Source organism: Ochotona curzoniae, unplaced genomic scaffold, assembly GCF_017591425.1.
Source record: "Ochotona curzoniae isolate NIBS_2020 unplaced genomic scaffold, NIBS_Ocur_1.0 contig_832, whole genome shotgun sequence".
In the NCBI taxonomy this organism is placed as follows: Eukaryota; Metazoa; Chordata; class Mammalia; order Lagomorpha; family Ochotonidae; genus Ochotona; species Ochotona curzoniae.
The window spans coordinates 3,170,450-3,184,403 of NW_024466580.1; the positions used below are offsets into that span (position 1 = coordinate 3,170,450).

The window sequence follows — 13,954 nt, forward strand, 5'->3', positions numbered from 1 at the left end:
TGCAGTGCAAACAAAAAGGAAGGAAGGAAGGAGTGGCATGAAGGGGATGGTGAACCTTGAATCATGTCTCAAGTTGTAAGAGGTGTTTTGGGGATGGACCTGGACAGGGAAGGGCCAGCCCATCTCTAGATTGCAGATGGTGCATCCTACTCTCACGAGGCAGGGTGTGAGGCAGAAAGTGTTAGGTTTTGAAATGTAAAATGCAGAAGATTGATAATACTTGCACAGGGCCAGTCCCAAAGAAGTTGACACAATTTGCCAGAGAGCTGAGGCTGTTTCATTCAGACCTGGCAATAGAGGATGCCCCAGCCTGCTACCTGCAGGGCTTTTAGGAACTGCCTGAGAGGAGAAGAGGAGAGCGAGACAGTGGGAATAACTTTAAGACAGAGCAATCAGCACCCTTCCTTAGGGTTCACTGTGGAGACGATGAGAGGAAAATTTTGGAAAATTGAACTTCTTAAAGAGAAGAATTGGAGGTAGAGAGAAGAGAGGAAATCATGACCGAATGTTTGAAAAACATCAAGTTGCAGGGTCAAGAGCGGGGACTTAATTACTACATAGTAGATTTAGTGGCAACCACAGCATGTTTGGATAGTATTTGTTGAGCATTTGCCATGTGCCAGGCAATATCCAAGTAGCTTATTTCCATCAACTTCTTTAATAACTGCTTTATAACAGCTTTATATAGGAAACCCTATGAATAGCTTCACTTTGTTGAAACGAATTGGAATCACACCACAGCTGACAGAATTTCCACAGATCTCAAAGTAGGGATCAAATCAGGGTTTAGATGTGGCCCTGTTCTTGTGGGTTATCACACACTCTATGTCCAGGACACATGGCTGGTACCTGCCAGAAAGCAGAATTTTCTCCTGCCTCTTCCCCCCTGTTTCCCATCCTGCTATCCCTGAAATCTAACATTTAGATACAATGGATTATTTGGACAGAGGAAAGTTCCCCATTACTAGAAACAGGGCCGAGGCAACACTACAGTTGCTTTCTAGAGATTTCAGAGTTCAAAAAGAGAGATCAAGCTAACGTAACCTCCAAGTCTCCCATGGGCGTGGCTAGCTGTGATTCTGGGAGTCAGGGCTGAGATGGCGTGGTCAGACATAGTAGTGAGAACCCTGGGCGACCCAGGGATTTGGCACATATCCTCACGGTAGCTCTATTCCTCATGTCTTGAATGCAGCTCAGGAGCTGATCTGGCTTGACCTGCATCACTCCTGTCTCACACGTGAAGCTACAGTTTGGCTGGCAAGAATCTGAGCATGAATGAGTCTTTATGGACCGTGAGAAGGGGAGCAATGGAGGTAAAGCAGCTGGCTAACTGCTTCCTGGGGAGGGAGAGAAGAGGCTAAGTAGAAGAGAAAGAGGCATTCCTTACACTTAAAGATGGAAATTCCTCCAAGACCCACCATCACTTAGTACATTCTAAATCTAGCTCAAACGCATTCATTCTTGACCTTCATTCGAATGACCTCTGACTTTCTCCTGTAGAAATCCAGAGTGATTGATCCATTTAGAGTCATTATCATCCATAATTCCCTTAATCTACAGCACTATAACTCCCTAATCCATTCCTTCCATTTTAAGGACAGATAAATAAATGCATGCATATACAAATATGCAGTATTGTAAATGGAGCACTCTGTACAGTGTTTGCACACACACACACACACAGTACTTGCACCTTTGGACCCTGTTCATTCATCTCTAACTGCTTATAGCCTGTGTTTCCTGCAGGCAAAGGCTGGTGCTGAGTATTTTCTTGCAACACCACTTCCTATCAATAACTATACTCAGAAAAATCTATTTGTAGAATTGCCAAATGCTGAACCTGGCATGAAGCTCGAAAAACTCTTAGTCCCACAGTTTTATTTCAGAAGAGAAACCAGAGAGAGACCCATGGAGGGCATATATCTTGGCCACAGTTACAGACTGTTTTCAGATGGTTTTGAAGGTAGAGACTTTCCACCTGGCTACAGATGAGAATCTCTGGGAAAGCTCTTTAAATACACCCGTGTAAGTTCTCATTCCCAAGAGAGCCCGATTTAATTGGTCTGTGATAGGATCCAGTTTGCAGTTGTTGAAGCACTGGCTTAGACACAGAGAGTATTGCAAATTCATGCAGATTGAACATAACCCTTGGAGACCATTCTGATTTCTAAAATAGCTCTGGAGATATGGAGATTACATCTGGACTGCTGGGCTTGGAAAAAATCCCAGGACCATAAGATAGTCTCTACCATCATGATGAAATTCAGATAAAAGCAGTGCTTCTGATGCAGTCAGGAAACATCTACATATACTGGATGGGCACCAGAGAAGCTTGTGCCATGAGCACAGATAGCTCAAAACACAGTGACATGAAGTGTGTACAACAGCAGCTACACAATGCACTGTCCCAACCACTGCATAGTACAGGAAGGAAGAAAATAAATTCCTCTATTACTGATGCATTTCTAATATACTAGGAACCCTATATTAGGGTATGGTAATTGGCTAGCAAAAATTAAAAATAAAAAAGGGACTTCCAAAGGAGAGGTTTTCTGAGACCTGTCTTAAAATATGAATGCCTCACTGAGGTCAGAGGAACAGCAAATACCTCATCCAGACTCGTGCCTGGCCAAATTCTTTCCTGGTCTTATCTAAAGTGGTCTCCCTTTATCTGTCTGGCCCTCCAGTTCTGTGCGGAAGGCAGAGCAGAAAGGAGTTGCATAGATCAAATGGGGCAAGCAGCAATACTGTTAAAAAAAATCAACCAGCAACTCAATAGCACAAGACAATGGCCACAAGGACAACCAGATTCCACCTTGCTCCGCATCAGGCATTCACAAGCTGTTTCTGTGCAGAGCCAGTATGCTTAATGTACTACTATAACACAGGGCTAGACCCATGTGCCTCCTCTTCCAATACTTCATTTTTCAACAATGAGTGAACACAGGTCACTTCCTTGCCATTGTTTGCACAAAACACTGGGATCTGCCTCACTGACTACTCCAGCTGGTGCCGTAGCATCGCAAAGAAAGTTGGCAACTAAGCTGAGCCTGGGAGATTGTACTAGGGCCTCGGTCTTATCTTTCTTGTTTTCTCACAATCATATGCTCCACACCTAGCACAATGCATAGCACGGAGTAGGTACTTAATTCACAGTTACCAGTGGTTGAATTGCTTACAGGTAAACCATCAGTTAGGCATTGTATTGGGGTTAGACTGCGATCACACTTCTGAATGAGTAGGGGAAGTAGCACTACAGAATGAATTTGAATGAACAGGTTCATTTTTTACTATTGTAAAGGGCAATATTCTCAAAGAAACTAAAGACAAAAAAGAAAAAAAAAACCCAAAGAACCAAAAACTATCAACCAGCCAAACAAAAACAAAAAGTCCAATTAGGTAAACTAAAAGATCCTCAGCTACAGAACTGGGGAATGTGTTTTCCAATATTTAATTTCTTAGCTTGACAGTCTCTCTTGCACTCCTCTCCTCCCAGCAAGTGAAATTTGAATCTATGTAGGTTTGTTTTGCATTTTGCAAATGACTTACAGAGCTCTTCTGGCAGGGCTTCAGTTATCCCTCTTGCAAATAAACCAAAGGCTGTTTCTCTAAGGTGACTTACTTGGGGACGATTCTGTGATCTCCTGTCCTGATTTTGGGAGAGGGAGAGGAAGAGCAGAGCGAAGGAGGGGCAAGGAGAGGAGGCCTGAGAAAAACTGGCACAGGCAGCATAGAGAAGCTGAGAAAAAAGGCAGAGACAGACTGGATATGGAAAATTAGAGTGTCAGAGATAGCAAGCAGCCCAAGACACACTTAAGAGGACGTCTGAACCCTCCCACAGTCCACTGCATCCTCCTCCCTCCCTCCCCTCCCACCCGTCACCTGGGCTCCCTGGGAACTGGGAAGCCGACTCTTCCCCTCCTTCTCCAGGGCAGGCCTGCGTGAAGCGGAGCAACCCCTGCCAACTTGACCTAGATCTGTCAACGGATCAATTATTTTTTTTTCCCAGAGAGGAGAAGGAAAAACAAAAAGAAGAAAGGGGGAAAAGGGAGAAGCAAGGGGGGGGGAAGAGAAAAAAGAGGGGCATACAGAGAATGGGGGGACAAGAGGTAGAAAGAGAAGGAGGGAGGAAAGGGGGAGACAGAGTGATGTGGATGAACTCTAAGATTCTTAAGTTTCAGCAGTAATGGCAAGAGCAGTCTTATTCCAGAAGGCTGCATAAATAAATAAAAGCATACATACATAAAAGAAGATACAACTCTCTCTTGCATGCTACTGACCAAAACTGCAGTCAAAGCCAAGGCCAGAGCTCTCTGCTGGTCCCACACACCCCCACTTTTCTAATTCAGGTTAGAGCTATATTCTTCCAACCCCTACCCTGCTCAATGCCTTTGGCCTCAGCTTCTTGCACTGCAGAAATTGCACCCGGAGCCAAAGCCTCCTGTTGAGAGATGACTGGAAGGTGAGCCCCCCCAAAGAGTATTCCTGAAGCCCCTGGAGCCCTCCCACGTGGACTCTCCTATAGAATAAATCAACCACTGGCAAGGTAGGGGATGCCATGAGGACTATAACCACAGCACCCTAAGACCCCAACCAACCTGTGTGCCATTGACTCCCTCAGGTCTGCATGTTTTCATTTTTTATGTTTAATTTGTTTTATTGAATTTCAAATGACTATAGACATAAAGTAAACACGTAACAAGCCAATAGAGCAGAAAGGAAGTAAACCGCCTAAATACAACCCGTCTCAGCATGGAGCTCCACTTAGCGCCACATGTTTGGAATGTTACAAGCATTAATGAGCCCTTACAACACCCAGGGGAGCTGCTCCCAGGCTTGTAGGTGGGGAGACAGACTCACAGAAGGGAAGGTTTTTCCCTATAGAATACATAGGTGAGTTTAAGCTCAGATTTACAGGTTCCAAGGTGGGTATTGGCCAGCATTATCAGCTTGAAAAGTGGAAGCCATTTGCCCCACTTGTGGATGTCTGGAGGACCCTCATGGGGCTGCACATCAAGCCACATTAACAGATGTACATATAGATACGGATATGTAGACATAGATGTCATTTATATAGCAGTTCGGTTGGTTGTGAGAAGCAGACTATGTACTTCAACCCAAAATCTTGAAAAAAAAGTCCAATTCCAGATCCACTGGTCCTACTGCAAATGTCTCTCCAACATGAGTGGACAGCAGTGTTGGGAAGCCATTCAGTAAAGCTACCCACTTCTTGGAACCTTGAGAGAGGACACTTCATCCCAAGGGATCAACTATGTGGCTAAAGCCAACAGCGGCTGTTTGGCCCGTCTGTGGAAAGTAGCCAGCAGCAGCACTAACCACAGTATCTCTGCCCTGCCAGGTTACATACGCACAGAGAAGAGGTGCCCAGGGACTGCTGTATTGCAACCTAGAACGGAGTTTCCATGCAGGAGAGCAAAGAGACGTGCTTCAAAAACACCAGGCAGGACTGCTTAGCGAGTCCAGGGTCATGGCACAAGCTGATGGGGAAAGAGCAACAGTCAGAGGCTGTACAATGTGGATGAAAAAGGGCATTCTTGGGCTTATATCTGGTTTCAGAAGAACTGTGCAAGGCAGAATGAGCACCAAACCAGGATATGCACCTCTGAACTCAAGCTATCATCCCAAGAGTGGAATTCTCTATGCAGCAGAAACCACTGGTCACAGCTGGCACTGCTCGAGCCCCCCTTGTGCGGACACTCAGGGGATCATTCCCAGGAGGAAGGATGGAGTGCATCTGCTGTGTAGTGCCCTGCACATCTTGCACAAAACTTTCCAGAGCTTCCTGACAGTGTGACAGTATGACAGCCAGTGTGGCTATGCTTTCCCCTTTTTCCTTTCTGTCTGTATTTCTTTCTCTTTTTTTTCCCTTTTGGTCATGCTTCCAAGTACATACCATGCTACACACAAATTAGGGCTACCCTGAAGCGTTTTTGCTTTTCACTTGCCCATTAAATAGTATCATAGTATTATTGGCATCCTTACATTTCTGAACCACTACTCAGCTTGGGCTGTTATGGGCACCCACATGTGTGCTGGGAGTGGCAGGGTCTCAGCCAGGTCCCCCCTCAGCAGGGCTGTGTAGTTGGTGCTGAGCAAAGGAGAGAGCGCTCTTGGCTGAATTGTCTTTCCCTGGTTTCACTCCACAACATCCAAGTCTCAAGTGGGCAGATAAGTTGATGTGAGACGTGAGAGGATGAGAGAAAATGAAGGCGAACGGAGAATTGCGTGGAGCTCATGGCAAAGGATTGAAAGGAACAACAATCCTTCGAAGGAGCAATGGTCGGTTTCTAGAAAGAGGAAACTACAGCTCGCCAGCCATTCCTTCCGGAGCCTCTCTGTAGCAGAAGGTGGGCGGTGTGCTAAAAAGGACAGAGCCTGCTGCAGCCTCCCTGCTCCTGTTCCAAACACAGAGGTGCCTCTGGCTAATCAACCTGGTGCACCTCGGGGCCAGACCCCCTGGGAGCTAATCACCCTCCCCCCTTCCCGCCTGTCACTAATCAGTGATGATTCCCTGGGACACTCCTTCCTCTCTAACCTGGCTCATGGTTGCACTGGAGAAAGGAGAATGTCAGGGAGGGGGGCATCGCCTGTGCCTTGCACTAGACACCTTTCCAGGAGGCAAGAAGGAGCCTGGGAAGAGACAGCTTAAAACAAAAACAGAGAAGAAAAAAAATTGCCTTGAAATGTGCACTGCATTCTAACTAGTCCCACTGGGTCAATGCAATAGGGCTGGATTATTGTAGGCAAGACCTGGGCTGCCTGAGTACTTCTCTAAGTTTGATAAGAGATGGCTGTCAGACTCCAGTTTCCTAGCCCTGAAAGCCAAAGCAGACCTCACCTTGCTCCCATCTGACAGCCTGTGGTATGGGGATCCTAAGGGGTCATTCTGCCTAAAAATGGGGCAGCCTTGTCTGTTAGGATGCTCTGGAGTCTATTGCGAGGTGACTAGAAGTAGATATCAAACATAAGGTAATCAGTCTCCTTGAGGACTTGGTAGAACGTGAGAAGATCTGTGGTACCCTCAACAGCTTCCCCATCCCCAAATAGGCACAAAATTGCACAACATCAGATTCTACCCTACACAAATTGGCACCACCACTTCTGGTTCATCTATTCAGAGACAGTTTAAAGTATGAGCAAATATTATGCCTCCCTGCATTTATTTCTGATGAGAAATAAAAAACCCATCACGCATGCTAATTTATATGCAAATTCAGTATGGCCCTGGGGCTCCTGGCATGCAGCCAGTGGGGCTATTCATAGTGGCAATTTGGCCCCAGTGTTCAGGTTGACTTTAAAGATACTAGAGACACAGGATCACAGGACAGATGGAAATTACTGAGGATTCGGGACCTTCCCTCTCTCGCCCCCATGCTGCCCCCACTATACCCCTTGCCTTGCTAACTCCATTTCTGTTGTCAGCATGATAGAAGCGATTTCCCTGAAGGTATCTGGTACCAGACTCAGTTTCCCCACTGATTATGTGAGTCTCTCATCTCACTGCTGGGGTCCTCGGGTGCCCAGAACAAGAAGCAGTGTCTCACATGTATACACACACACATACACACAGAAACACACATATGCACATATGCACACACTGTTGCTGCTCCAGATTATGTAAGAGGTGTGAGCCAAGGACGCTTCCAAGTTGACTGGCAATGCTTCTGCATCCACCAGTACCTCCACGAGGGCAGAGGAGGGGGATCCTGAGGCTGGGTACCCCCTTGAGGCTTGGTGCAGGAGGTGACGTCACACATAGCTTTGCAAGATACCAGCATTTTAGACTTCCTGGTCCCTGACACCAATCCCACCTGTGACCCCTTACTTTCCTCTGTGGCCCCAGTCAGAGGTGAACACACATCTGATTTCATCAAGCCCTGTCCCTCTCCCTCTTCCTGCAGATCTGCACCACAGCCTTTGCGGCCTCTGTCTTGAGGACCGGCAGCAGGTTCCTAAGCCCGACCTCAGTGTGGGGTCAGCAGGACCAAGAATTCATTGCATGTCGGAGAGGAAAAGAGAATGAAGTAGGTGTAACACCCTCCTTTTTCTGTTTTGTCAGACCCAACTTCCCTCTGGGAATACAACTGCAGAGGATGGAGCCTCACCCACCTCAGGCAGCCTTGTCCTAGAGATCCTTGCTGCACTGGACCACCCAGGGAAAGTTTGTAACCCTTCTTGCATCCTGCTGAGTTCAGGTGAAGGAGGCCAACAGGAAGCCCCCAAAGGGGAGGGTAGGTGAGAACCCACATGGGAGAGGCAAACTCTGGTGCTGGGAAGAGTGTCATGGCTGGGACAGGGTGCAGGGCTGCACGGCACAGCAGACAGACTCAAGGTGGAGGCAGACTCCTGGTGCACCTGAACGCAGCACAGCACACACCAAAGTGCGCACTTGGCCGGAGAGCAAGCCCAGCCCTCAACTGCAGTCCCAGCTTGGCTATCGAGCCGAGAAATACACCAAAAATTAGCATTCGACTCTTCCTGTCACTCTCTTTTCAACTTAGAGAAGCTTTCCCCGTATTTAGAGCCCTGTGCTCCCGCCCCACTTTATCAGCTTTTTATCCACAGCCCTCCACCCCAACACACCCCCAAATGCATTCCAAAGTAACACACCATTCACCGCGGCTGCAAATTGATTCAGCCCTTCCAACCGGATCACGGACAGGAACCTCACAGGATGCACCTGATTGTTTTGAGCATGCATTTTGCCATTTGCTCCTTTTAAAAGATTTGCAAGTTCAGTGACCAATATTTAAAGTTTCATCCTGTCATTTCTTCCCCTTCACATAAAGCAACACATTAGCAACCCCAGTGCCCTGAGCATCTGTCATTTTCCAACGGCTTGCATGCGTGCTCCGTTGTGTGTGTGTGCAAGAATGTGCATGGAGCCAGAGAGCCCAGCACACAACTGTGGACGGAACGGGAGTGCCAGACACATTTCACTTCTGCACGTACGGTTCCCCGTTCCGGTGACAGCCAGAATCAAATCAATAGTCTCACAGCCTGGTAGGGAGAATGAAGTCCCAGCCATGCTGCTGAAACACTCTCCCCTCCACCTACAAGCCGCGCAGCAGAGCCAGCTCAGGGAGTCTGCGAATCCTATACAGAACACTGTCCAATTCCCGGGTCGACCGTAGGCAAATCAATAGCAAGAGCTTACCTTGGAAGAGACACAGAGCAGCCAGTCCCGTGAAGATTGCCCAAGAGATAGAATTGTGCATTTTTGCCTGGATGGTTTTCATGATTCTTTTTTTTTCTTCTTCTTTTTCTTCTTTTTTGTCAGGTTCGGTTTTTTTTCCCGCCCCCGCCCCCCCTCTTCCTTTCTCTCCTAATAGACTGCGTTGAGCTCAAGCTCGCGCATGGAGATTTAAATCCACTGTTTTGCTGAAGGACACAACAAGAAAGCCGAGGGTGTGAGAGAGTATGACTTCTCCGTAATTATCTCCACTCATACTCTGGCACTGAGACACATTGTACAATCTGGCCCTGGACAGCCCTCCTACAAACTGCAATCATTGGTTCTAATCCAAGGATTGACAGAGCTACAACACACGCGCGCGCAGGCACACACACACACACACACACACACACACACACACACACACACACATACACACTCGGGAATCATTTACTGGGCAAATCAGGCTAGCTGATTAAAGAGACAGGAGCCTGGAGAGATAGAATGATAAATGCCACTTGGCCCCTTCTATATTACTTCCATTTTTTCAGCTGACAGTCTCAGAGCCCCAAGCACCAGAAAATCCCTCTCCCCCGGTATTCTGCAGCCTCCTGACCCCCAGACTGGCTTTGCACTGGAAAAAATTCAACTGCTTGTGGGACATTTTAAAGGGACATTTCTGTATGCAGTGGAACTTGTAAGAAAGAGTCAGAATTCACCCCCTGGGAGCGTGCTGTTCTCTAGATGGAAATATTCTCCAATAACAGGGTTTTTTTTTTTTTTCTCTCTTTCTCTTTTGAATCAACCTTTCCGCTTTAGTTGCTTTGAAGATAACAAAGAACTTCCGATTTTCTTCTGCTGTTACTCTTGTTTCTGAATGTCTACATCACTCCTCTTTTTCATTCTCTTGTGTATGTCTGAAGCCAGGCACTGATGTGTAACACTGTGGGACGGAAGGACTGGGGGTGGGAGAGCCTACTCCCAGAGAGAACAAGGTGTGAGGCAAATCTCCTTGTCTTAGTCCAACTACATATGAGTGTTTGTGGTTAGCACTGCAGCAAGACAGATTTAAGCTAGACCTGCTGAAGGACTTCCCGAGTGCAGTTTCTGTGTATAATTAGATCATCTCCTCTGAGGGCTGTCTGCACTCATCTCCTTGGTGATAAGTAGGAGTAAGACTCAGAAATAGTCGAATGACTTCGTAAGAGATCTAATCCTAATGCTTAGGAAGTTGATGACTCTGATTTTGGCTTCCTCCTGTGAGAAGCAGGTTGTATGATGGGAATCAAAATTTGGGAAATTTTTGATCCTCACAAAATCTTCTCCCACCGTCTCCAATAAAACCATGCTACCCCATCGAACTGTGCTTCAACATAGATATATATACATATGTGTGTATTTAAATTTATATTATTTAAATTTTTTTGCTGATATCCGCAGCTAGTCATACTTCCTTGTAACTCCCACATAAGTTCATTGTACCTGAGTTCATGGAAAATGCGATGGATTAGAAGCAGGTTTCTTTTGGTGCAAAAGATCCTGAAACTCAGGCATACAAGGACTCTTGCAAGAGTTCATGAAAACTGAATGTTACGAAAATATTATGCATGGATTTCAGCATTTTGTTTTTACACTAAAAAAAAAAAAACTTACCTTTTTTTTTTCTGATTTCTCTGGCTCTTTGAAGTCCCCTTGCATGGGCTCAAACTGTGTAGCACAGAAGTGCTGGTTGTCTGTTTGTATTTGTGAGCGCAGAAGTGAAGTGGAAATAGCACTGCCATCTTGCATAAAGTGTGAAGCTGTGTCCTTGCTCCTGGGCTGTGCATGGAAGAGAACAGTACCTGCTGGGGCATACGACATGGGGACCCTAGGGCCTGGGGACCTAGATGCTTATCTCAGACCCACCCACACCAGGCAACCAGGGACAGGCCATTTGACCTCTTGTCTCTAAAACCGGACGACTGCAATCATTCCTACAGTCCATTTCCATTTTAAAGGTGTTTTATGTTAACTGGTGTATTTTTTCCCTGCCATTAAATTCTAATTCACATGTCCATCAAAATGTCCTTGATATTGTGAGCTCCCAATGGACAAGAATTTTATCTATAGATGAGTCTTTTTGTGCAGTGCTCAGCATAGTGACACGTGTAATTAAATGCTTTGGGACGACTGTGACAGCGGGTGATAACGGTGCTGTACAGAAGGAAGGGCGCCTTCCTTTCCTTTCATTTTGCTTCTCTCCAGGATGGTGATAAAGACCTGGGGTCATTTGTAAGCCTTCAGTTCTAACCTGGACAGGTGGAGGCATTAACGTTGGTCAATTGCCTCACCCGAAACTAGAGCAATTGTATCTATTCTGTTACACATTTTAATTGAGCTCTTTGCGTGTGACACTAACAAGAAGTTCATCATCACTGTGAATATTCCTGGAGCGTCTGCTGAGTGTCAAGTATAATGCTCTGGCGCGCGTGTGTGTGTGTGTGTGTGTGATATACCCCCACCACCCATGATTTAGTGCTACCATCATCCCCACTATAAAGCTGAGAACATTGAGGCCCTCGGCCAGCTAATATTAGGGCAGGGGGGAGTCCAAATCTGAACCTCAACTATTCAGTCTCAGAACAACCTTAACAAGAATATTCTGTGCTAAATATTGTGAGGATTCCAACAGCTACTGGAGCTCTTAAATAACCTTTTTGCTAATGTGAGTTGTGCGTGTGAATATAAATTAATACATACTGAAACAGAATACATAGGAAAATCATGTACTGATTTTAGTACTAATTGAGTACAAGTGATTAGTATATGCAAAAGTACTTCAAACAAAAAGACTTATTTATTTTGGAAAGTTAGATTAACAGAGAGAAGGAGAGACAAAGATCTTCGATCTGCTGGTTCAATCCCCAAGTGGCTGCAGTGGCCAAAGCTGAGCCAATCTGAAGCCAGGAGCCAGGAGTTTCTTCTGGGTCTTCCACACTGGTGCAGGGTCCCAAGGCATTGGATCATCCCTTACTGCTCTTCCAGGCCACGAGCAGAGGGCTAAATGGGAAGTGGAGCATCCGTAACACAAACTGGTACCCATATAGGATCCTGAGCGTGCAAGGGTAAGAATTAGTTGCTGGGCCCGGGATGATTCTTCCTATTGTTAAGAAATACAGTGGTTTCATTATGTCTATTTGTCTCTCACTAAATGTTACAGGTAACATATACATAAAACATAAACATCTCCCTAGGTGTGCACATCAGGCCCACAACAGAACTTTTAAAAGTTCATTGAAAATGGAATTTAAAGATGTTTGTTTTGCTGAAGAGAATTTTAGAAATCTGTGTACAGCTTTTCCATAATCTTTATTTTCCATGAACTATTTGAAGATGTTTTATATGTATGCATTAATTTTACAGTTAATTTAGACAGGACATGGGTAAATAACTATTTTCTGATAGTTTCCAAAATTTGCATAGGGATGAAAAGTAATATAAATATAAATATATTTATATATATTTAATATGTAGAAATATATTTATAAAATAATAAATAAAAATAATAAAAATAAATATATATAAATATATCTTAAATATATTTAAATATATTATATACACACATACCAATGAATATATATAAACAGGCATGTATACATATGGACATTTATGTATACACACACATATATGTAAACATAGATGATAACTGGATATAACATAGAGGCTGGAGTGAAGGCAGGTGGAAAATTTTACAGAGAGGAAATTTTGTAAAATAAAACTAAATGTGACAATACGTTGGGTTCTAGAGCTCTCTCTGGGATCATCCACCTGGCTCGCCTATACTGCAGGATGATTTGAAAGGCTAAGCAGCCAGTGAAGGCCAGCAGGCAGCGTCTGCTCCTCACTGATGGACCTGTTTTGTATGGTATCTTACATTTCAGGCACATGGATTTATTCCTCTTGTTTGCCCTCCACCCTCCCCATTTTCCCTTCCACTATTTTGTCCCCGTGATTACCTTTCTGATATTTAAATGGATCATGGCATGGGAAGTATTAGACAAAGTAGAAAACCTAGTGTTGTAATGTGAAGGAACGTTGCTAAGTTTCATTGAAAGCCCTGCTTTTATTTGAGAGAAGAGACATACACTGCATAGTACCTTTACTCTCCCATATGCTAATCTCTCTTGCATAGTTTGTGTGTATGTGTGTACATGTGTGTATATATCTCTACATATGTATATTGGTTTGTATTTTGTATATTAGTCATCATATTAGAATGCATCTATGATATGTATCCTTTGGGGACTGGCTTACTTCCCTAATGGTTTTCAGCTGGGTCCATTTTGTTGCAAAAGGTAAAATATTTGTTAATTTTTATTTGGAAGGCAGAAGTGTATAGAGACAGGGAAACAGAGATATCTGTTCCACTGGTTCACTCCCCAGATTGCTGCAATGGGTGGAGCTGGGCAGATCTGAAGCTTGGGCCCAGGGCTTCTTCTGGGTCTCCCCTGTGGGTGAAGGGGCCCAAGCGCTTGAATCCTCTTCTGCTACTTTCCCAGGCACATTAACAATGAGTGGGATCAGAAGTGAAGCATCTGCAACTTGAACTGGAACCTGTATCAGATGTCGGTATCCCATGTGGAAGAACTTGCTATGCTATGATGCCAACCTGTAGTGATTATGTCTTATACACAGGCAATGCAACTGTGGCTGACTTAGGACAAGCAGAAGATACTGGTGGTTATCACCTTGATGAATTGAAAGATCAAATCCAAGCTC

General features: G+C 45.1%; 1 protein-coding gene across 1 annotated transcript in view; it reads right to left on the reverse strand.

Moving 5' to 3' along the window:
• NTM (neurotrimin) overlaps window positions 1-9,805 on the reverse strand; it is a 1,029,928-nt gene extending 1,020,123 nt beyond the window's left edge. Inside the window, exon 1 of the mRNA XM_040992635.1 lies at window positions 9,179-9,805. Within this exon, the coding sequence (XP_040848569.1) occupies window positions 9,179-9,260 (82 nt within the window). The 5' untranslated portion in view covers window positions 9,261-9,805. The remainder of the gene's footprint in view (window positions 1-9,178) is intronic.
• Between the last annotated feature and the right edge of the window lie 4,149 nt (window positions 9,806-13,954).